This window comes from Urocampus carinirostris, chromosome 7, assembly GCF_059441175.1.
Source record: "Urocampus carinirostris isolate Australia breed hairy pipefish chromosome 7, RoL_Ucar_1.0, whole genome shotgun sequence".
In the NCBI taxonomy this organism is placed as follows: domain Eukaryota; kingdom Metazoa; phylum Chordata; class Actinopteri; order Syngnathiformes; family Syngnathidae; genus Urocampus; species Urocampus carinirostris.
This window is the reverse complement of record NC_142355.1, coordinates 16,222,933-16,244,518: the sequence shown is the minus strand read 5'-3', so window position 1 is coordinate 16,244,518 and position 21,586 is coordinate 16,222,933. Positions and strand designations below refer to the sequence as shown.

General features: G+C 38.5%; 1 protein-coding gene and 2 pseudogenes across 1 annotated transcript; 1 reads left to right on the top strand and 2 right to left on the bottom strand.

Annotated features, from left to right (window-relative positions):
* Positions 1-2,420: 2,420 nt before the first annotated feature.
* LOC148362471 (axonemal dynein light intermediate polypeptide 1-like) lies at positions 2,421-8,932 on the bottom strand. Its single transcript, XM_088339900.1, has 6 exons — positions 8,633-8,932; positions 6,813-6,949; positions 6,563-6,732; positions 6,225-6,403; positions 2,947-3,111; positions 2,421-2,856 (listed from the first exon to the last, which is right to left on the bottom strand). Exons 1-6 carry the CDS (start codon positions 8,711-8,713, stop codon positions 2,824-2,826), a joined length of 765 nt encoding a protein of 254 aa, XP_088196026.1. The 5' UTR covers positions 8,714-8,932; the 3' UTR covers positions 2,421-2,823.
* A 4,226-nt stretch (positions 8,933-13,158) lies between these two features.
* LOC148362469 (zona pellucida sperm-binding protein 4-like) lies at positions 13,159-21,169 on the bottom strand (annotated as a pseudogene).
* Positions 16,652-16,768, top strand: LOC148362470 (U2 spliceosomal RNA; annotated as a pseudogene).
* Positions 21,170-21,586: the final 417 nt, after the last annotated feature.

The following is a 21,586-nucleotide window of genomic DNA, read 5'->3' as shown; positions in this document are numbered from 1 at the left end:
GAAAAAAATAAAAAATTGTCTTGAATATAACAACCCCCAAAAAACCCCAAAATTTGACCAACAGAATAGGACACGAAGCGACCAAAAAACCAACGAAAATTGGCCAAAAAACTGAATATTCACAAGAAAAGAAACCAATGTACATCAAGAAATGATCAAAATAACGACGACCAAAAACAAAATCAACAAAAATTGCCCAGGGTACCACAAAAATATGACAAGAAACTGACAAAAAAACTGACTAAATATAAACAGAACAAAAAAAGGAGAATTTAACCCCCAAAAAACAAAAGTTGACCCAAAAAAAAAAAAAAAATGGAAACAACTGAAATATGGCCCGAATATAAGCAACAAACGAACACAAAACCTGAGTAAAAAACAGAAAATTGTCCAAAGAACGGACAAAAAGTAACCAAGCGCCTAACCCTAACCCAACTAACCCTACCCAAAAAAACAAAAAAAAGAATGTTTTTTTATGCCTTTTTCCCTTTATTTCCCTCATTTTGTGTCAGCTTTGTATTATGTTGCATAATACTTTGTATGATACGGATTAAAGCAACAAAAACAATCTAACAAGGAGCGGAAAGAGCGGCTCTTTTTAGTGAGAGGAGCTAAAAAAGCTGGTTCACAAAAGAGAGACGAAATTCCCATTACTAGAGCACGCTGAATGCCGCGTGACTGAACATGTGTGTGGATACATCTGTCCAATTGGAGAGGATTTCCGGGGTACAAAACAAGCTGATTGGTTGGGATGGGTGGCACTGTTTGACGTCACCAACAGGCTTCTGAACACTTGCGGGAAATTCAATGGATAATAAACGCACCAGTGACGATAGCGATTGTTCACTTTTGAAACGTGAATAAAAATCAAGATATAATTCATATAATAATATCCCAAATAAATCAAATCTTGATGTGCATTATTGTGAGTTTTGGCCGGTGCAGGATTAATTCAGTGGACATCCACAGAAATCTCCCGCAGAGTGCTTAACTTTACTGGATTTGTTCTATTCCATCCAAACAAAGAATTTTACTTCACTGGATTTCATTCTATTCAGTCTAAATAATAATTAATTAAGTGTTTTCTACATCTAAAGTTTTCAAATACTTATTTGCAGCTGTAGCACACAAATAAATTATTAAAATACCATGCATTGTGATTTCTTCTGGATTTTTGTTTTTAGTTTATCTCTCTCACAGTGGACATTCACCTACGATGAAAATTTCAGACCCCTCCATGATTTCTAAGGGGGAGAAATAGCAAAATAGCAGTGTGTTCAAAAAAAAGATCTCTCTCTCTCTCTCTCTCTCTCTCTCTCTCTCTCTCTCTCTCTCTCTCTCTCTCTCTCTCTCTCTCTCTCTCTCTCTCTCTCTCTCTCTCTCTCTCTCTCTCTCTCTCTCTCTCTCTCTCTCTCTCTCTCTCTCTCTCTCTCTCTCTCTATATATATATATATAATGAATTAGGCGTTTTTTGTCACCACTAAGAAGCGCCAAATTATACATGCTGTCCCTTTAATCACTTCAGCTAATAACAATCATTTATAATCGGAAGTGTAAATTTCTTCGCACTCTAAAAATGTTCTTGCCTTCTTTTACTTTTGGGAAAAAATGAATAAATTCAAACTTACTGCCAGGAGTAACATTTTTAACGAACAAAGCAGACAAATCACCTGCATTTTCTGAGATGGAACCGGCTTCGTTGGTAATACACAACCAGGTTAAGGCTGGGACCTCAAGGTTGTCAGAAGCAAGCATTGGAGAGTCACTAGATTCAGCCATTCTTGGAGTGAAAATAAAACCCCAAACTATCCTCAAAAGTTTTTTTGAAAAGAAAAAGAGAGATGAATATTTTAATGGGTGTGTGAGGCTCTACCCTTTGTTTTCAGGACACGCCTAAGGAATCTTGGATTCAAAAGTTGCTAAAACATGATTCTCTTGTTTTACAGAGTTTTACAGTTGTAATTTTGCATAAAATATAACATTATTGGCAACACACATTAAGGTACGATATATATTTTCAACTTCAGCTCAGGAGGCTGTAATATTGTAAGTATGTTTTAAAGGGGACGAGGAGCCCTTGAAATGTTCATTGGGAAAATAACTCATAGTGGCATTTTATTTGATTTACGCAGCTTTTCAAAATAAAGGTTTGGAAGCCTTACTCAGGAAGATTACCATTAGACATTTGGAATTTACCACTTTTTGTAATTAGGGATCTATTGGGGAAACTGAGTAAATGTACATGTCCCTGAATTTGAATTTTCGTACCCAGTTTCCATATTTAGCATGAATCTGTCAAACTAGTCTTTGAGACATACCATTTTGGGTTCTTTTTTCATGGAAGACTTTTGAAATCGACTTCAAACTTTGAAACCAGGGTTTGTCAAAATCCCCTATCCTAAAAAAACCTTTAAAATATACAATTTTCCTGATGTCATTTTTATTGGGGCTCATTCCAAAGGTCCAGGGAAAATCTCATTTAACAAAAGGTTCCTAAATAAAAAACGCTGACTTATTACACAATTTCAGGAATGAGTCTTGAGATTTTTTTCCATGTCTCCTTTTTTGAAAATGTCCAACAAGTTTAATGTGCCTAGGTTTTGTGAGCATCAGGTACACACTTGCACAAATTTGTGATTTTCAAGGCACCATTGAGGCCTACGTAAAACTTATTGAAATAATGATTATCAGGGCATAAATAATTGCCCACTTCTAATTTGTTCTTTAAAAAAGACACTGAATATTTAATCGTAACCCAAGTTACATTCAATTAAAACCAAACAAAAACTTGACATACTCCATAGTGAAATAGCTACTAGACAGTTACTTTGGCGTCACAACTCCCTCCAGCTGAGCCTAAAAGGGACAGAAATAAAAACAATGCCGGTTACGATACGTCTTAACTGTCACATCATCAATTTGAAAACGCTTGTGACACATCATCACCTTGAGCTGCTGGTTGGTCCTCTTGAGGAACTGAATCTGCTCAGTGTACTTCTTTTCTTGAACTTCGTGCTTTTCCTCTTCCGTCTTCTCAATCGCGTCGCATTTGGCCTTTTCATCACGTAACTCTTTTTGAAGATGTTCTTTCTCCTGCTCCAGTTCGGCAATCTTAGAACAATCGTCAACATGAAAAATCGAATCAAATTGAAGAAATCGAAATTTCATTTTTTTTTTATCAGAAGGCTGTTTAAATCAATCCCAACACTTGGTTGGAGCTCAAATTAAGGAGGAAACACCAACTATTTTAGTGTTTCCAGACATTTTCATTTCATTTTCATTACTCCCTGTCGACCACAGCTTTTTTTCATTCGAATAACCACCTCACCCATTATCTACCATGGACCTTGTCCAATGTATATTGTGCAAAAGAATAGTGGACTGTCAGTACCATTTCAAGGTAATGTTGTCATGATTACTCATTACATTCACCTGTTCCCGCTCGTTTGGCGCCAGCCGCTGCGGGCTTCCTGATTGGTTCCCCGTCCTACTTAAGCTCTGTCTTTTCACTCGCCTGTTGTCCGTCATCAAACCTCTGTTTTGACAAGGCAAGCATTTTTGACTCTGATTCCCGTCGGTCCCGTTTTGTCACCCGTTTACCACTCATCCGTTCCTGATTTCCCCGTTTGTCTCCTGCTACAACCCGTTTTTTGACCCCGACCATGTTTTGATCTCCTGTCCCGGCTAACGACCCATTTCTGACCCCGACCACATTCTGATCTCCTGTCCCGGCTAACGACCTGTTTTTCCGTCTCACTACGCTACGATCTCTCGCTCCGGAAGATCCACTTCTGCATTCGGAACACACTCCGATCCTGTGAGCAGCTTGCTTCCCCACCCAGCGAGCACCAGATCGCTGGTGTTGCCTTTCCTCTATATTTCAATAAACTTGTGAAAAACATTACGCGATTGGGTCTACCATTTGTTCTGGATCTGTCAATTGTGATGATACCTGCCTTAAAAAAACAAAAACAAATTTGGATCAGCTGCCATTTAACAAGCAGGGTTGCAAAATTTAAGTAATGGAAAATTGCCATTAAATGAATGCAATATAATGGAAATCACTGTTCTGGAATTTTCCTGAAATATCAGTCGGTTTTTTTGCAGAAGTGAATTTTACATACTAATAGTATTGGCACTGTATGTGGTATAGGGAGTGATGACGTCTAAAGATTAGGGTAATGGAATTAATCTTAAAAAATACCTCATATATTTTGCAAACAAACAAACTGGGAAGTAGTGTAATCCATCCATCCATTGTCTACGCCGCTTATCCTTGCGGAGGTGCTGGACCCCATCCCAGCTATCTTCGGGTAGTGGGCAGGGGAACTAGTTGCCAGCCAGTCGTAGCGTTTTTTTTTTTTTCAATTTTAAAATGTTTACTTTCCCTTAGTATAATAAGAAAAATAAACATAAACATTTGCATTCTTTAAATTTTTAAGTAACTTGTCAATGATTTGATTTTTTTTAATGGATATTTGTATTTCAGGACATATTGTTTAGGTTGTGGTGTATCTGATTTTTCCAGTATTGATAAAAACATATTTTAGAAAAGGAGGAAAGTATATGCTCTCTGGCATTTACAGATCATTTTTCTCAAAAAAAAAAAAAAATATTACCGTTACCCCATAAAAATACATTCATAGGTAATATATGATGGACATTTTGCTCATTTTCAAGATTGTTTTCATTTTACCAAACAAAATAAGTACAAAAACAGGGTTCTGTTGAAATAACTTACATATGTAACGGGTGTAATAATAACTTTTGTTTCATTGAAATTCCTGCTGAAATATGTTGTATAGTTTATGTGTAAGTGTCCTGCAATGATGAGTCCAACAGTGCCACCTGCTGGTATGGGGTAAGGTTTGGTTTGGCTTTTGACATGTGACGGGGTTTGTTGGCAGTCTAACAGCGAGCGGTCAAAGGTAAGACACGATCTTTTGGTGCTCCGCAAAAAGTTAATTTTAAACATTAAAACCACAGCTGACAAATCTCTCAACATGCACAGTAATGTGATTGATGTTGGCAAGCTGTTTGGATTTATTTTCGTTTTGTTTCTGTCGCCTTTTATGTTAGCTTTGCCTAACGTTGCATGTTGTGCTAAAATGCTAATTCCCCTTATAGAGGTCAAAGAGATCAAAGCCAGCAGAGAAGCTTACCACGTGTTGTGACTCATTCATTTGCAGGTAAATTGTACCCGTTTTTATACTCATTATTGTTATTATTTCTCTTTTCTCATATATATTGTACTTACAGCGTTATTGTTACAGTGTTAATGTTACTGTTTACCTGACTTGTTAACCTGACTGCCCATTTTGCACATCTGGTTAGCTACTCCTCTTGCACTATCGGCACTATGGTAAAATACTATACGTAGCCATAATACAATACAACTTTTACTTATATCTGTACATTCGAGGAAACTGTGCGGGTCAGATGTATCGACATTTCGTTCTGTATACACGTGTACTAGAATGACAATAAAGTAGATCTGAATCTGAATCTGATATATAAAAAGGATGATGTTGGTTGAAATTCAGACTAAAGAAAAATATGTTGAATTCATTGTAAACGTTAAAAAGCCACTATACGATCTCTTGTTAAAAGTATCTTGTTAAAATGGATGTAAACATGTATTGTGATGGTTGATATTCTAAAATGTATTTTATGTAAACTGAAAAGAAAGCTCTTTGATATGGTTTGCTGGCAGTCTAACAGCGAGCTGTCAACGAGATCAAAGAGATCAAAGCCAGCAGGGAAACTGTGACTCATTCATTTGCAGCAACTGTAATAAAAACCTCATCATCCAGTCCAGCGTGAATGTGGATCTTTAGTGGGACAGGTACACCGCGGTTACACATATTATTTATCTGCTATTATAAGCTGGTTTAGTCAACCCCAACAAGTGGTTGTGCTCAATTGAGGCAGATGAGCTAAACATGATTTAAGTCTTTACAGGTCTTTTTCAATTGATGCACTGCCTTGAAAGGGACTGTGTTTACTGTATCTCCTAATGACATACAAATGTTTTCTTGCAGCGTGGGTGGAAAAGAACCATCGACTTCCATCGCTGTCACTTATTTTGAACTCTCAAGTTCCCCTTGTAGTGCCATTACCCAGAGGAATAACCATAATCCTTTTTTTTTAATCATCGCACTATTTCACCATTCACAATGAAGATGACAGGATTACTTGAAGGCCAAAGACAAAATGCCACTCACTCTTTTCTCCATGTCCACTTTGTCCTGTTCGGCCTGAAGAGCTTTCCGCATGCCAAATACTACGCTGCTCTCGTAGAAAGTCTGGTAAGCGGCGATGGTCATTTGGATCTCATCTCGGACCCGCAACAGCAAGTGACCCCTCTCGGCACAGTTGATGGTAACCTGCCTAATCAGTTCATCTACACAAAGTGGGAAACTAAAATTATGACATTTCGTTTTATAGATGAAGTAAAGCGTATGAATTGAACATTGGACACTGATATAATTATTTCATAACTTTCGAGGAATTCATCAATGCAAAGCATGGACATGCAAACTTTACAGCATGGCTTCCATACCAAAGCACTGGGTATAAAGCTCTCTTCGGACCGGGCATATTCCAGTCTCTATGGCCCTTCTTTGCTGCAGCTTCCTGTCCAGTTGCTCCTCGAGGTTCACCACGTCCGCTCGAGTGCATGGAGCGCTGGAAACCTGCTGGACCCACAACTGGTTTCCTTCCATCCATTCCCTGGCATGATAAAATGAAACAGAAATGAGGTTTTAAGAAGTGGAGTGACCTGGCACAGAATACACGTAAATACACGGTACCTGGGTGGAAAGATGAGGTTGAGTATGTCATCATTTTGCTGCCTTGGGGCTTCGGCTGCAGAAGATTTGGCTTTAGGAGGAGGAGGGACGGGGGAGTCCGCATGTGGTTGGTTGCTTACTTTAAAAGGACGCCCCCCCTGTTAAGAGCATTCATTAAAAGTATTTGCGAAATTATTTTAGAACATACAACATGAGTTGTTTTATTCATTTATTCATTTAGTGAAACGGGGCTGCTGGAACTCATCCCAGCTGACTCCGTGTAGTGGGCAGGGGACACTCTGGACTGATTGCCAGCCAATCCCAGGGATTCAAACTTTCACACACATTCATACCTACGATGCGATTTGGAGTCACAAATCAACCTGCCATGCATGTTTTTTGGAATTTGGGAAGAAACCACAGCGCCTGAAGAAAAATTAATAAAGGCCTAGGAATCAAACCTGTGACATCCCAACTGTGAGGCGGGCATGCTTACCAGTCATCATGTGAAAAAAAGTCTTTCCAAAGTTTAATTTTTTACAAAAATTATTCCCCACCGAAAATCTAATTTTCAAAAAAAATTATTTCAACCATACCTTTAAAAGTGACCCTTTCTCATCACTTGCACACGACTCTAATCAAAAAACTGGTATTTAAGGACTGTGCAGGCAGCAGAGGGTGTCAGGTTCCAAACTACTAGCTTAGACAAAGCAATTATATTTTAAGGTACGCCTTTTTGAGTAAACAAAATAGTTTAAAAGGTCACACAAAAAAGCATTCTACAGCGCTTAAACATCAAATAGAAAAACTTATTAGTTTTAGTAGACAAAGGAGCAGTCTTTTTAGAAAATGATGGCCAACAAGCATAGCACTCCCTGAATAAATGTGTCATTTGACCAAGATAAACCAATCAACTGCTAGCTTACACCCAAAAAAAACAAGACTTAAAAGTTAGCTTTTTGACAAAACAAAATCTTTCAAAAGATGACAAAACATTGTTCACCCATCCATTTTCTGTGCCGCTTAGTAGGGCCGTGGGGGTGCTGGAGCCCATCCCAGCCATTTTCGGGCAGTGGGCAGGGGATACCCTGAACTGGTTGCCAGCCAGTCGCAGGGCACACACAGACATACAATTAACTCAGTCATTCACACCTAGGGACAATTTGGACCAGCCAATCAACCTCACATGCATGTTTTCGGAATGTGAGAGGAAGCCGTGTTGCCCGGAGGAGTTCCACGCACGTAGACACGGGGAGAACATGCAAACTCCACATAGGGAGGCTATGGTAGCTTAAATTAAACCCTGGACCGCTGCACCGTGCGTCTGAGTGCAAGCCACCCAGCTGCCGTGCCACCCAACATTGTTCAGTTCATGTTATTAACTATCTTTTTAAATAGTATTTTAAACTATTTGGCATTCTTGGTTGTAAGGTGTGGAATGCTAGCGCTTTGAGTTGCAAATCGTTGCCTTAAGAGTGCTATATTAATACATTTTGATTGATTGATCTACATAATCATTTATTCCCAAATTATTTTAAAAAATAGCCCAAAAAAAAATATATATATATGTCAATTGGTCAGTACCCTTTTACAAGGCATATGTTTTAGTGGTTGACTGGCTTACTTCTAACGATTTTAACCTGGTAATAGTATAATAATAACACACTAATAACAAGATACGTTTTTAGTTTAAAAATGCATGTGAAACTAGTATCTCCTTGCACAAATAAGTCTATAATATTCAAGTCATTAATATTCAAGCATATAATATAATTTATATATATATGCCATTTTTTATTTTAATATACAAATTTGCACATAAATATAATATTCAAACTCACCTTTGTACACTTTTTATCGGTGGTTTTACTGATTAAAATTGGTGTTTCGTATCTCAAGAGAGTCTCCGGGGGTTCAAACATATTGGCTTAAAAATTGAAAAAAAAAAAAAAAAAACATTTACAGCAAAAATCTTGACACCCCGATTGGCTTCATGAATGCAAACGTTAAACGAAGACAAAACAATCCATTCTAATTCCTCATTTTGTCACCTTGCTCTCGTTTGAACGCGTCACCCTTGTCTGCAAATTCGAGGGCCGAATGTTTGAAAAATTTACCCCCCTACGAGTGTGACGACATGTGACGTCATCATTAATCATCCGAAATGACTGACGTCACTCGACGCGACTAGCCGGCTTTTTTAATAATGTCAAAACAACGAAAAAGTTGCAAAAGGTAAGTCCTTTTGCTGACTTTCTTATGGAACTTTGGAGAAGAAGTCTGGAATTGAACTGGTGAAATTACGTTGGGCGTTTAGCTAACACTTCTGATGTTGTCATTGCAAATCATACGTCATTAGCCAATGTAGAATAGTCGTCAAGTGCGTTTCTGCATTTTAAACACACGCATGAGCATACATTGAACTTCTATTTATACTAATAATATAGGGCAATAAGTTAAGGCAGTTAATTTTGGGATTACAGTGATTAATACCCAGCTACTATATCTGCACTTCACTTGTAGTAATAACTAGCAACTCATTTGCACATCTATTCTCATCTGCACTACTGCTCTATTGTACTAAACATTGTATTGTATCGTGAACATCAGTATTACCCACGCCTATTTTAGATGTTTCTCTTTGCACCATACGATAAAGTGCTATTTTTATTTTCTACAGCATATGATCCTTATATTTTCAAAATCAAGTCGAATTTATTTTTAAGGGACTTTTCAGACAATAAGTTGCCATTCAAAGTGCCTTATTAAAACATTCAATAAACAATGAAAGAATAAAATCCCCTCTTTTATCCCCATGAAACAACGCAAACCACCAAATGCACAGACACACAACAGTAGTTAAAACACAATAAAAACAAAATGAATAGTAATATAAATAAATGTTATTATGGCAAAGCACAGACTAACCAATTGAGTAAAGGGGCCCGAGGGAGGCTTATCCGCAGAAATAGGGACAGTAGCGGATGTACTATGATCCTCCTACTGGCTTGTTCCTTCTACACGTTAGCACTTTCGTGTTGTATCCATTTTTGAAAGAACCCAATTCATTACTACATATTCAAATGTGTATGATTACAAAAAACTGTGAGGTCAAACAGACATTTATTTCTGTATACATGTTTTTGTTATGTATGCATGTTCGATAATGATAAACTTTCTCTATCCATCTATCTATCTATCCATCTATCTATCTATCTATCTATCTATCTATCTATCTATCTATCTATCTATCTATCTATCTATCTATCTATCTATCTATCTATCTATCTATCTATCTATCTATCTATCTATCTCTGTCTATCTGTCTCTATCGATATATTTTTATTTTTTTATTTTATTTCCTAGTACATAAGGGACAAGACTCAAAAATGTAAAATTGAATATAAAAGTATTCTAGATTTTTTTTTTCTTGTGACAGTCCTATGTAAAACTTCAACTTTTGGAAATGACCATCTATGTACTTGACTACACTAATAATTCAATATCTTCCACAGATATCTTGTCCCACCCGACAAACAGAACCACATCATTAGGCAGGGCTAAAATTCTCAATGATAGAGGTATTAATTTCCATTTTGACTTTTTTAGGAAGTCAAGTCATGTTTATTTGTATAGCCCTTAATTGGTTGGTTGGTTGCCTGGATCCCTTAACCATTTGGGTTGTAGGGGCATCATTTCCTGTGATGTGTCTTGGGCAAGTACAGTGTGATGGCACCCATCTTTTTCCAGGCTAACAAATGTTTCCACCCAGTTACAACACTATTTTAAGTCAAGTCAATTTATTTGGGATATATCTTGATCACAGAGAGTCTCAAAGGGCTGCACAGGCTACAATTACAACATCTGCTGATATAAAACTTACATGAGGGCAAGGAAAAGCTAATAAAAAACCCAGCATGAACAAAAATTAAGAAAACCATTAGAAGGGCTCACACATGAGGTAATCCTCCTTCCTGGCCAGATTGCAACAGATTTTGCTTGGGTGCCGATAGTCAAAACATAGCCAACATGAACACTAAACATAAGTAACAACTGAAGTTGTGCAAAAAGTCCAGGACAGCGCTGCCAAAGCCTCCCATTTCAATTATCTGGTCAATAGAGTAGGCTTCCAAATTACAGCATACATCAGGTCTGGGTGCTGGTCTTCTGACTCAGAATGCATGCATTGTGTAACACGCGGGCAGCCAGGCAGTAGAAAGTCTCAATGATAGAGGTATTAATTTCTATTTCAACTTTATTAGGATGTCATGTCAAGTCAAGTCATGTTTATTTGTATAGCCCTTAATCACAAAGAGTATCAAAGGGCTGCACAGATCAAAGCCTATTGCAAACTACAGAATATTATGACACCATCCCTTAATCTAAAACCTACATGAGGGCAAATAATACACAGATATTATCAACATAAAATATAGGTTATTCATATGCTGTACAGTAGAAGTGTGTTTTAAGCTTAGATTTAAACATTTCCACTGAGTTTGAAGATCGAATCTCAGGTGGAGGAGCATTCCACAGCACCGGGGCCCGGATGGAGAACGCTCTCGAACCTTCGGATCTCTTCTTGGCTCTTGGGATCTCTAGTTGACCAGCGTTTTCAGAGCGAAGGCTCCGGATCGGAACATAGGGGGAAATTAAATCTGAATGATATGAGGGAGCAAGTCCATGCATGATTTTGTATAATACCAACAGAACCTTAAAGCTTAAGCTAACAGGGAGCCAATGCAGGCTAGCTAAAATCCGAGTAATGTGATCAAACTTTCTTGTCTTAGTTAAAAGCCTCGCTGCAGCATTTTGTACCGGCTGAAGGCTCTTGATTTTGGACTTTGGGAGACCGGAGAGTAGTGCATTACAGTAATCGAGACGGGAAGTAACAAACGCGTGAATTATAATCTCCGCAACTGACTGAGACAGCATAGGATGAATTTTAGCAATGTTGCGAAGATGGAAGAAACCTGTTCTACTAATATTCTCTACGTGTGTTTGAAGGGACAGATCGAGGTCAAAGATGACCCCTAAATTTTTGACTGAGTCACTCTTGGTGATATTACATTTGTCAATGTTCAGAGCAGTTTTTGAGAACAAGTCACGGCATTTAGATGGACCAATAACTAACATTTCGGTCTTTTCAGAGTTAGGCGCAAGAAGTTGAGTGACATCCATTCTTTTATCTCAGTGAGGCAGGCCTCCACATTTCCACAGTTTAGAGTGGCAGATTCCTCCATCTGAAGATATAGTTGAGTGTCATCTGCATTGCAATGTAAACTGATATTATACTTGCGAATAATATCACCTAATGGAAGCATGTAAATGCTGAAAAGAAGGGGGCCAAGTACTGAACCCTGCGGAACACCACAGGTACCACTAAAGGGCTAAGATGTAATTTCACCATATTTTACACAGTGCGTCCTATCTGAGGGGTAGGATCTGAACCATAGGAGGACGGTTCCTGAGAGACCAATCCATTTTTCCAACCGTTCTAGTAAGATATTATGGTCCACAGTGTCAAAGGCAGCACTAAGGTCCAGCAGCAGCAAGAGTGTTGAAGCACTGGAGTCCATTGCTGGTAGAAGATCATTGGTTACCTTAATCAGGGCTGTCTCAATAGAGTGGTTAGCCCTGAATCCTGATTGCATTGATTCAAAAAGATTGTTCTCAGATATAAAATCATTCAGCTGCTGTGCCACAACTTTTTCAAGTACTTAAGAAAGAAACGGTAGGTTTGACACAAGTCTATAATTACATAAGCTTTCTGGATCAAGGTTGGGTCATTTCAGTGTAGGTTTAATAGCAGCGGACTCAAAAGCCGCTGGACCTACACATGAGGAGAGTGATATGTTTATAATATTTAGAACTGAAGGTCCATGGACCCCAAAAAGACCTTTAATCAGGAAATCTAGAAGCAGGTCAAACAGGCAAGTAGTCAGTTTGGCCGTATTCACCACCTGTCTACGATTATCGAGTGACAGATCACTAAATCTGGAAAAATTCCCTGGACAGCCACCATGTCACGCATCTATAGATTTCAGCCCTTTAATATGTTATGTATTAACACTGTCAAACAATTTTATTGGAACTATTCTAGAATAATAGCTTTTTGTGGGGGCAATTAATGATGGCATTTTGATTCAATATGCTCCTTTTTAATATGCCAACTTCAATACCTGTATATCAGGAAAAAATACATAACTATTTCCAAGTTATCTATCAGGAAAGTTATACGCGTAGTGCCAGGGTTTAAAAACCTCCCTGTGTGTACTGTAACTTGAAAATAAACAAACTCTCACACAACACCCTCAGTAACTTCTGAGTTTATTCTCAACGCTAACATTTCATTTTATGACCAGCATTTGTTTCATGTAAATCCAACGTGAGGTAAATCATCATTTTAAGTTTGGATCAACAAATTGAATCTCCAAACTGCTAACCAAAGCTCTGTCAGAATCCCCCGTGGTTTTTTGGGTACCACCAAGGTCTCGCTCTGCAACAAAGTAAGATGCAGATTGTCAATGGTTTAATTAAATGCAGTTAAAAACCAAGTGTGCCTGATACTTACTCCTCCTGTTGCACTGAGGCTCACAGTTGTTTCCTTGATGGGGCTTGCACACTGTGGTGTCACAATGGATATATACCTGGGCAACCATGGAATAATAAATTGTAAATGGCCGGTGAAGAAATATACAGTTTTTTTTATTTTGGATGTATTTATTTATTGTCCTTCAAAGTCTGATTCATCATCACATACGCCCAAAAATTTGTTTCCCTTGTAATGCTTTTTTGCGTTTATTTATATCTTTTAGGAGGACTTTCTGTTTTCCCCATTCTCTACCATTCGTCTCTGGTCCCGTGACTAAAAATAGTGTGATAATGAGATAAAATCGAATGCCTTTTATTTCATCGATATCACTGGTGGTTTAGTGGTAAGTATGGGGCGCTCTCACCTCCACGACCCGGGTTTGATTCCCTTTGCATCCAATGTTTTGCGATTGTGGTCAGCAATATTTTTTGACTGATCAATTATTGCTCTAATGCAGTAATATACTATTGTAAAACCTTGTGTATAACACGCACGGAAGTTTCAAGTACTTGTTTTTAGGTTAAAAAAAATGCGCGTCATACACAAAGAAATAATTTTAGTAATAACGTTAAAACTACAAATTATACAAATGTTCAAGGAAAAAGCGTCCATATTCTACATAGTTGACATACCTTTTGTGCAAGAGGTTTGCCCTCTTGTTGAACTCCTCCCTTGCCAGCTGCTCCCTTGCTAGTATCAATTGCTGAGGTGGATAAAAAAGAGAACATCCTGAAGAAAAAGCGCCGATGGTGGCTGGGGAACTGAAGCCCCGATGAGGCATCGATCTGCACCAGTTTCGTCTTGTAGGGGTCTTCTGCGTATGGGCACCTGAGATCAGAGGGTAAGATTAGATGTCCATTTTCAACACTTAAAAATATCAAGTACAGTCAGAGTGGCACTTACTCTTACCCATGAACCACCAAATCCCATTGAGGCATGCTGTGAGGATAGGAACCCACTGTGGCCCAGCATCGGTCAAGAGTCAAGAATAAGTTCGGGTCAGTCCTCCCGAGCATCCGAACTTCCACGTACACGGGCTGCATAAGCTCCTTTGTGACAGGGAAATCACTGTCGGCGTAGAAGTAGTTGAAGACCACTTCCTCTGTGTAGGCAAGGATGGTGAGTTCATTATGTATTCCGAAGCCGTTAAGAATGACGCAGTCTTGAACTCACCATGCAGTCGACCTTTGACTGTTCGTTTACCGTTACCCAGCCTGAGATCCACATTTAAGGGTCCAGGAGCTGCTACTGGAAGGGGTGGAGGAACCTTTTCAACCGTGAGAACAGTAGCTTCAACGGAAGTGCCGGCATATCTGCACTGTACGGCTAGCCTGAGAAAAAATACAGAAAGAGGTAACGCGGACACCATTAACTAAAATGTAATAAAGAATTTCCAAAAACTTGTAACTGATTGGCGCCAAAGTACTTCACCGTATATATAAATGTATTTGCTGAAAAGTACTTTCAGAAACTCATTTTGAATTTATGTATTTCGGTAATTATATTTAAATTCTCAATACATTGAGAACTGAATAGAAACAACAAAAAAATATCTGCTGTATTTCATATTCTAAAACTGTGTATCGTCATTGACAGTGGCACTCAACATATTTTCACTTTTATTTTATTAGGAGGGAATCTGGCTCTATAAATTCAGGTTCAAATGATCTGTGTGAGAACTTTACCCCTGAGGAGGAGCATCACTGTTTGTCCTCTGGAACTATTATGCTCTTCCACTTTTGAGTTCTTGAAACAAGCGCCCCAGAAAAAATATAATCCTCTATATTTATAACATCTTTTGTCACACTTTTGCAGTAAGACATCGGTTCAGAAGCACACAAAGTTTGGTTTCAAATTATGTATGTTATTATCTACACATTGCAACATAACCCGTAAAAATCTGTTTTTGTTTTGTTTTTTCCCCAATTCAACTGGAACACATAAGTCACTATAGGGGGCTTTGGACATCAAACTTAATTTGTCCAGTTAAGTAGTCTGGAAATGAGTGAGTGACCATGATATCTAAGTGCAGTTTATGCATTTTAGGAATATGGAAAATAACCAATCTATCAGGAACAGATAGTGTATTCACAGCCCTGTGGTTAATATAATTAGACAAATTACAAAAGATTAGTCTACTAAAACATCAGACTATTTAAAGGCTTCAGAACTACAGCACGCTATTGACATCACAGAAAATACAGCTGTGAGATGGACAGCAGACAGCATCAGTGGCATAACCTGTGCATCCAAATAAGATAACTGTCCACAAACTGAACTGTTATCTACAGCATCACGTCTGCAAAACTGAGCTCTGCAATAATAGTGTGCATGTATTTTGGGCAGTAGCGATGTCATCTTGTCATATCTTACAGACACAGCATGTCAGAATTCAGTTATTTGTATTCTACATTTTTTTTTACAAAATAAATGATCAATTTGTTGTCAATGATTATGTAGATGAAATTGGTATGACACTTTATTTCAAAACAATGGCACCAAGGGCTAGAAGCACAAGTCATGATCCTGCAATTGCTAGTTTGTTGCCCATGAAACTTTCTGAAAACCTTAATCACTAAATGTCAAAACAACTTGGTCATAGCTGTACGTGAGGGTGTTTCGGACAGTGTGAATTTACACTTGGTTGCAGGCAACACTATTCCCCCTTAAAAATGGTTAATCTCCCTGTAAATGACCTGCAAATTAAATCATTACAGTCTACTGATACTTAGTTCGCCCAAATAAGATGGATAAGCACATACTCAAATCGGCCATCCCTGAGGATTGCTCCATAGGGTCCAACAGCGGCTTCATAGGCAGCAGACATGGTATTCTCATAGAGGATAGCACCTGGTTCCTCCTACAAAAGGTTTTAAGCATTACACTCGATTTTGCTCTTAAATTCTAATTTAAGTGGGAATGGTCTCACCGTGATGAAAGTACCACACGCAGAGACGGGAAACTGATAGATGGCAAAGGCCGATGTGCTGTCGACTGGGCCGCACCCTGGTTCATTGAAGCTGAATGACAGGGATTCCAAGTCGACAGGCGGTAAGGTGCAATATCGACTGATCACCACAATTATCTGGCCATCTTTAGTACATTGGAGGGTCACTGAACACAAAATAAGAATGCAGAAATATTATCAACACACTTAGATGTACCCTTAAGTTCTACACTGACCTGTAACATAGCTGTTAGAAATAGCCGTCCCGATCAATGCTTTGTGCATGGCAGTATCGTAGCCTAACTGCCTGCTAGGACCTTAACTTGGCCGCTTGGCCTTTTGATTTTTGCATTCCGGAGATGGAATAAGAGCTTGCTCTGTCCACTCCACGCATCGGCCCGGTATTGCAGTACCTCCGGGAACGGTGCATTCGCAATGATCGCAGCAAGGCTTTAGGGCTAGGACCTTAGCTTGGCCTTTTGGCTGAGAGTAAGTGTCCCGGCTCTTAGGCTTTGTAGCGTATTATGAACTGCCCGAAAACGGATAATGGATAATGAATAACGAAGATAGAACAATAACCCTTAAAAACCCCAAAACCCCATATGAAAGTTTCCATTTTGGGGGATTTGGCCTGTGAGCGAAGGCTTACAGCAGCTCTTGCATGCATACTTTCATTGTGTTGATTGTCTGTAGCTCTTGTGCTGATGCATTACACTCACGTAGCATAGTAAAAATGCAATTTGACCTAACCAACTAATCCAAATTAGAAAGTGTTGGATTTGCCTTTAAAGAAGCTACAGAATTTTGAACTTTTTTACTCATTGCCGCCATCTCCTGGCTCCAGTCATCATTGCAGTCTCTCTCAGCATGCTCATGATGCACAAGCCAGTAAGTGCATTTCTTAGACACACTCAAATAAACTCTCCTTTTTCTATTTTTTTGGGCTTTGGGTAGGCGGTTGGACTTTACTCGAAGAAGGGTCCTTTTCACCCATTTTCATGCTACACAACAAATAGAAACAGACAAAAAAAAAACCTGCGGGAATGAGCATGAAATGAAATGAAATCTGCATTTATATAGCGCTTTTCAAGTCAATGACTTCCCAAAGCGCTTTACATTGTGCTTCACATTTCCCAATAGCGGCCGTGATCTGTGCAGCCATGTAAGGCGCTAACCTGCGTATTGGGGGTTCAGCGTCTTACCCAAGGACACTTCGACATGTAACACGGACAAGCCGGGATTCGAACTGGGATCCCTTTATCCTAAAACGATCGCTCTACCTCCTGATCTACTGCCGCATCATGTCACTCTCCAGCATTCCCACCACCTCCATTCTTCCTACTTAATGTGTTTTCCCCAAAAAATTAGAGCAGATAGGCACAGAGGAAAAAAAGCATAAGGGCACTTTGAACTCAGTTGGGTATTGTTTACATATACTTCATCATCATCCATCCATCCATCCATTATCTGCACTGCTTATCCTCAGAAGGGTCACAGGGGTGCTGCAGCCCATCCCAACTATCTTCGGGCAGTGGGCAGGGGACACCCTGAACTGGTTGCCATCCAGTCACAGGGCAACAGGGAGAGTGACATCTCACTCTCTAGTTCACACCTAGGGACAATTTGGACCGGCCAATTAACCTGACATACATGTTTTTGGGATGTGGGAGGAAATTGGAGTGCCCGGAGGAAACCGACGCAAGCACGGGAAGAACATGCAAACCCCACACAGGTTCGAACTCATGACCTCAGAACTGTGCCGCACACGCGCTAACTACTGCACCGCCGTGCTGCCCATTTACATATACTTAATGGAGAAAATATTTAACTTTCATTTTTTTTAAGGACACCTCATACGATACACCCCACCTCTAAAAATGTGCAACTTATGTTGCATGGGCCCCTCACCACTCTAAACACGGCATTTTATGTTGTGTGTAGAAAATTAGGCGGACATTTTTAGAGTTGATGGCAAGGGCTGATGAGACAGAGTTATTTCCGAGTTGAACTAGCATTGGTCTGATGAACTCTGCTAATATCGACAATCCTCAGCATCAACTTTCAAAATGGCTTAACTCATATTCTACTGACACAATATTGATCAAAATTCAGTGGATTATTAGCGTGGTGCTTGCTGGCAACAGCTCAGTATCTGATGGACTGGGTCTGAAAAAACCTCCTAATTGATTTGTCATTGTGATTTTCTTAGATTTTTTAACTACCATAAATAATCATAAATATTTAAAAAACGTAATCAATTCTTTCAAAATTCTGAGCCCATAATATAACATATTGAAAACTAAGGTTGATGTTTTAGTAGTTGACCCTACTTCTAATGAGTAAATCCTGGTAATAAAACAATATTAACATAGTAACAACATCAGTATACTGGAGTAATAACATAAATTGTAACTAGCTCTCAGCTTCAAAACATTTGGTGACACCTAGACTAGACTCATAGAACATCTTACAAACATTGTCATACATGCCAACCTTTTGACATTAAAAATGAGATTGATTTTATCACACATGCTCGAAACACAATCAGTTTCCAGAATATTATTATAAAAAAGAACATGTGCTTGTTTAACTTTCCTGTTGTCCTAATTTTAAAGGACAATCTTCGTACTTTTTCATACAGCTTACATATGAATGTGAATAAAAACAACAATTTCGTTATTTTAATGTTGGGTCCAGTCAAGGAAAATTTAATGTTAAAAATAAATATATATGTATATATCATATACACAGTGGCTTGCGAAACTATATGGCCCCCTTGAACTTTGTGACCTTTTGCCACATTTCAGACTTCAAACATAAATATATAAAACTGTAATTTCTTGTGAAGAATAAACAACAAGTGGGACAAAATCATGAAGTGGAACACACTTTATTGGATATTTTAAACTTTTTAACAAATAAAAAACAAAAAAGTGGGTGTGCAAAATTATTCCGCCCCATTGAGTTAATACTTTGTAGCCCCACCTTTTGCTGCGATTACAACTGTAAGTCGCTTAGGGTATGTCTCTATCAGTTTTACACATCGAGAAACTGATATTTTTGCCCATTCCTCCTTGCAAAACAGCTCGAGCTCAGTAAGGTTGGATGGAAAGCGTTTGTGAACAGAGGTTTTCAATTCTTTCCATAGATTCTTAATTGGATTGAAGTCTGGACTTTGAATTGGCAATTCTAAAACCTTGAAATGTTTTTTGATGAACCATTCCATTGTAGCTTTTGCTTTGAATCATTGTCTTGTTGGAAGACAAATCTCTGCCCCAGTCTAACAACACAGTGGCCAGTCATTATGACCCATGGACAACAGGATGGTTAAAACTGGAAGTTGCAAACCTTTTACCAAAACTGAAATCTCGTGATCAGTGAAGCTGTTTATTAATGCGCAAAGACTTAGCCTTTCTTCAAGAAAAAACAGGTGTACACTAAGATACTAGTGTCAGGTCAAGATTTTTGCGGGTTTTTGTTTAATTTGAAAACATTACAGATTTTTTTTTTTAATCTGTAGGCAATTTTAAAGGAGCAATGTGTAATATTTAGTAACTTCTAGTGGTACAATACTATTCAGTTTGAATAACAGGCAAAAATACATGAAGTGTAATACCAATGCTATTTTTTTAAATAGTCATTGGTACAGAATTTTTGATTTCTTTTACATAGCGTGATCTATACCTAGTAGTCGTCGCCTTGTTTGGCAACTTGCTGCAACGCTGCAGTCATTTGTCTCTGTTTTTTTATTTTAATTAGACAATACAGTGAGTGACATTTAGTGGTCAATTATTACACAGTATACCTTAAAAGAGAGAAAAACGGTAGACATACACATAAAATTGTAGTGTTGCCGAGTATGCATTCTATAATCTGACTTCCACCACAATAGTCATTTCCATTTTCTGTTCCCTAGGCGAAACAAAATAATAGTCCCAACAATAGTTAAAGTTTTTCAGTCTGGTTTCTCAAATCTCATGTCTCATGTGTAGTTGCCACACGATAGCCAGGGTTGGGTAGGGTTACTTTAACTTGATTACTTTAATTACTTTTGGATTACTCCGATAGCAAATATGTTAATAAAAGACAAAAGAAACTAAATATGAATAAAATTATGACTCACAACACGTGGTAAGCTTTCTCTCCTGGCTTTAATCTCTTTGATATCCGGCAAAATTAACATGAAATGCGACAGAAACAAAATGAAAATAAATCCAAACAGCTTGCCAACATCATTTTTGCCGTTCCATGTATTCCGTAACTCCCCAAGCCTGCACAAAATTTAGTAATTTAATTCATATTTAGTTCTTTTGTCTTTTTTTTAGCATATTTGGTATTTGAGTAATCCAAAAGTAATTGAAAGTGATCAAGTTAAGTACCCTACCCAACCCTGACGATAGCAGACATGCATGTGTGAAGAGCCCACAGCTGACATTACCTGCTCCCTTGTCACAATTTTACCACTAGGTAGCGCCAAATCTAACCTTTTATTGTTGTGGTCCAATCACAAAAACAGTAAGCAAGGACAAGTTTTCTAATGAATAAACACAATAATGGCAAATAAATGTTTTTCTAAATAGGAAGCAATTTGATACAATTATTTGACCTACCATGCTTTCCATAGAAACACATGTTGCCATCATAGCAGCAGTTGATGTCTTGACACTGGGAAGCGGAGATGCCGGCGGGGCCACATCGTATCTTTTGGTTTGTGTCTACCTCGCATGATTGGTCTGTTCCCATAGGGTTGGAGGGATGCTGTGACCACTGCTTGGTGGACCTTTGAGCCGCACAGCTCAGCAGCAGGCCGAGTGCGAGCAAACCTGTCAGCTTCATTGTGAAGTGTCACAGCACAAACACACTGGAGGAATTTATAAGTTGTGGGTCATGCTGACACCACAGTTCTTCTCTTTGCTTCTTTGAGATGCTGTATAGAAAAAAAACAAGGGACAAAAGCTACTTAGTTCTGGTTCAGATCATTCAAAAGGCACCAATGTTATTGAGAGAAATAATTTCAACCTGCCATCAATCTTTGGCCAACAGTGCTTTGTATGAATACAATGCCAACTCATTTTAGGAGTGACATCATAAAAACTTTGACGGGTCCGGATGACCGACGACTACTCTGGTCACCCTAGCTGTGTTTTCTAAGCTTTGAGAAAATAAACACATGTTCTTATCTTCTTAATGGAAGTGGAAAGCAAAGGTTTGTCAATACCAATTGGATTTTGACAATTTACCTGGAATAACTTG

Bases quoted from the DNA above. Each gene is read 5' to 3' on its own strand.
- LOC148362471 (XM_088339900.1), bottom strand. From the start codon at position 8,713: ATGTTTGAACCCCCGGAGACTCTCTTGAGATACGAAACACCAATTTTA. The intron at 3,112-6,224 runs GTGAGTGGCATT...GATTGTTCTAAG, and splicing joins AAGTGGACATGGAGAAAAGA to ATTGCCGAACTGGAGCAGGA. The intron at 2,857-2,946 runs GTGATGATGTGT...TGTCCCTTTTAG, and splicing joins GGACCAACCAGCAGCTCAAG to GCTCAGCTGGAGGGAGTTGT.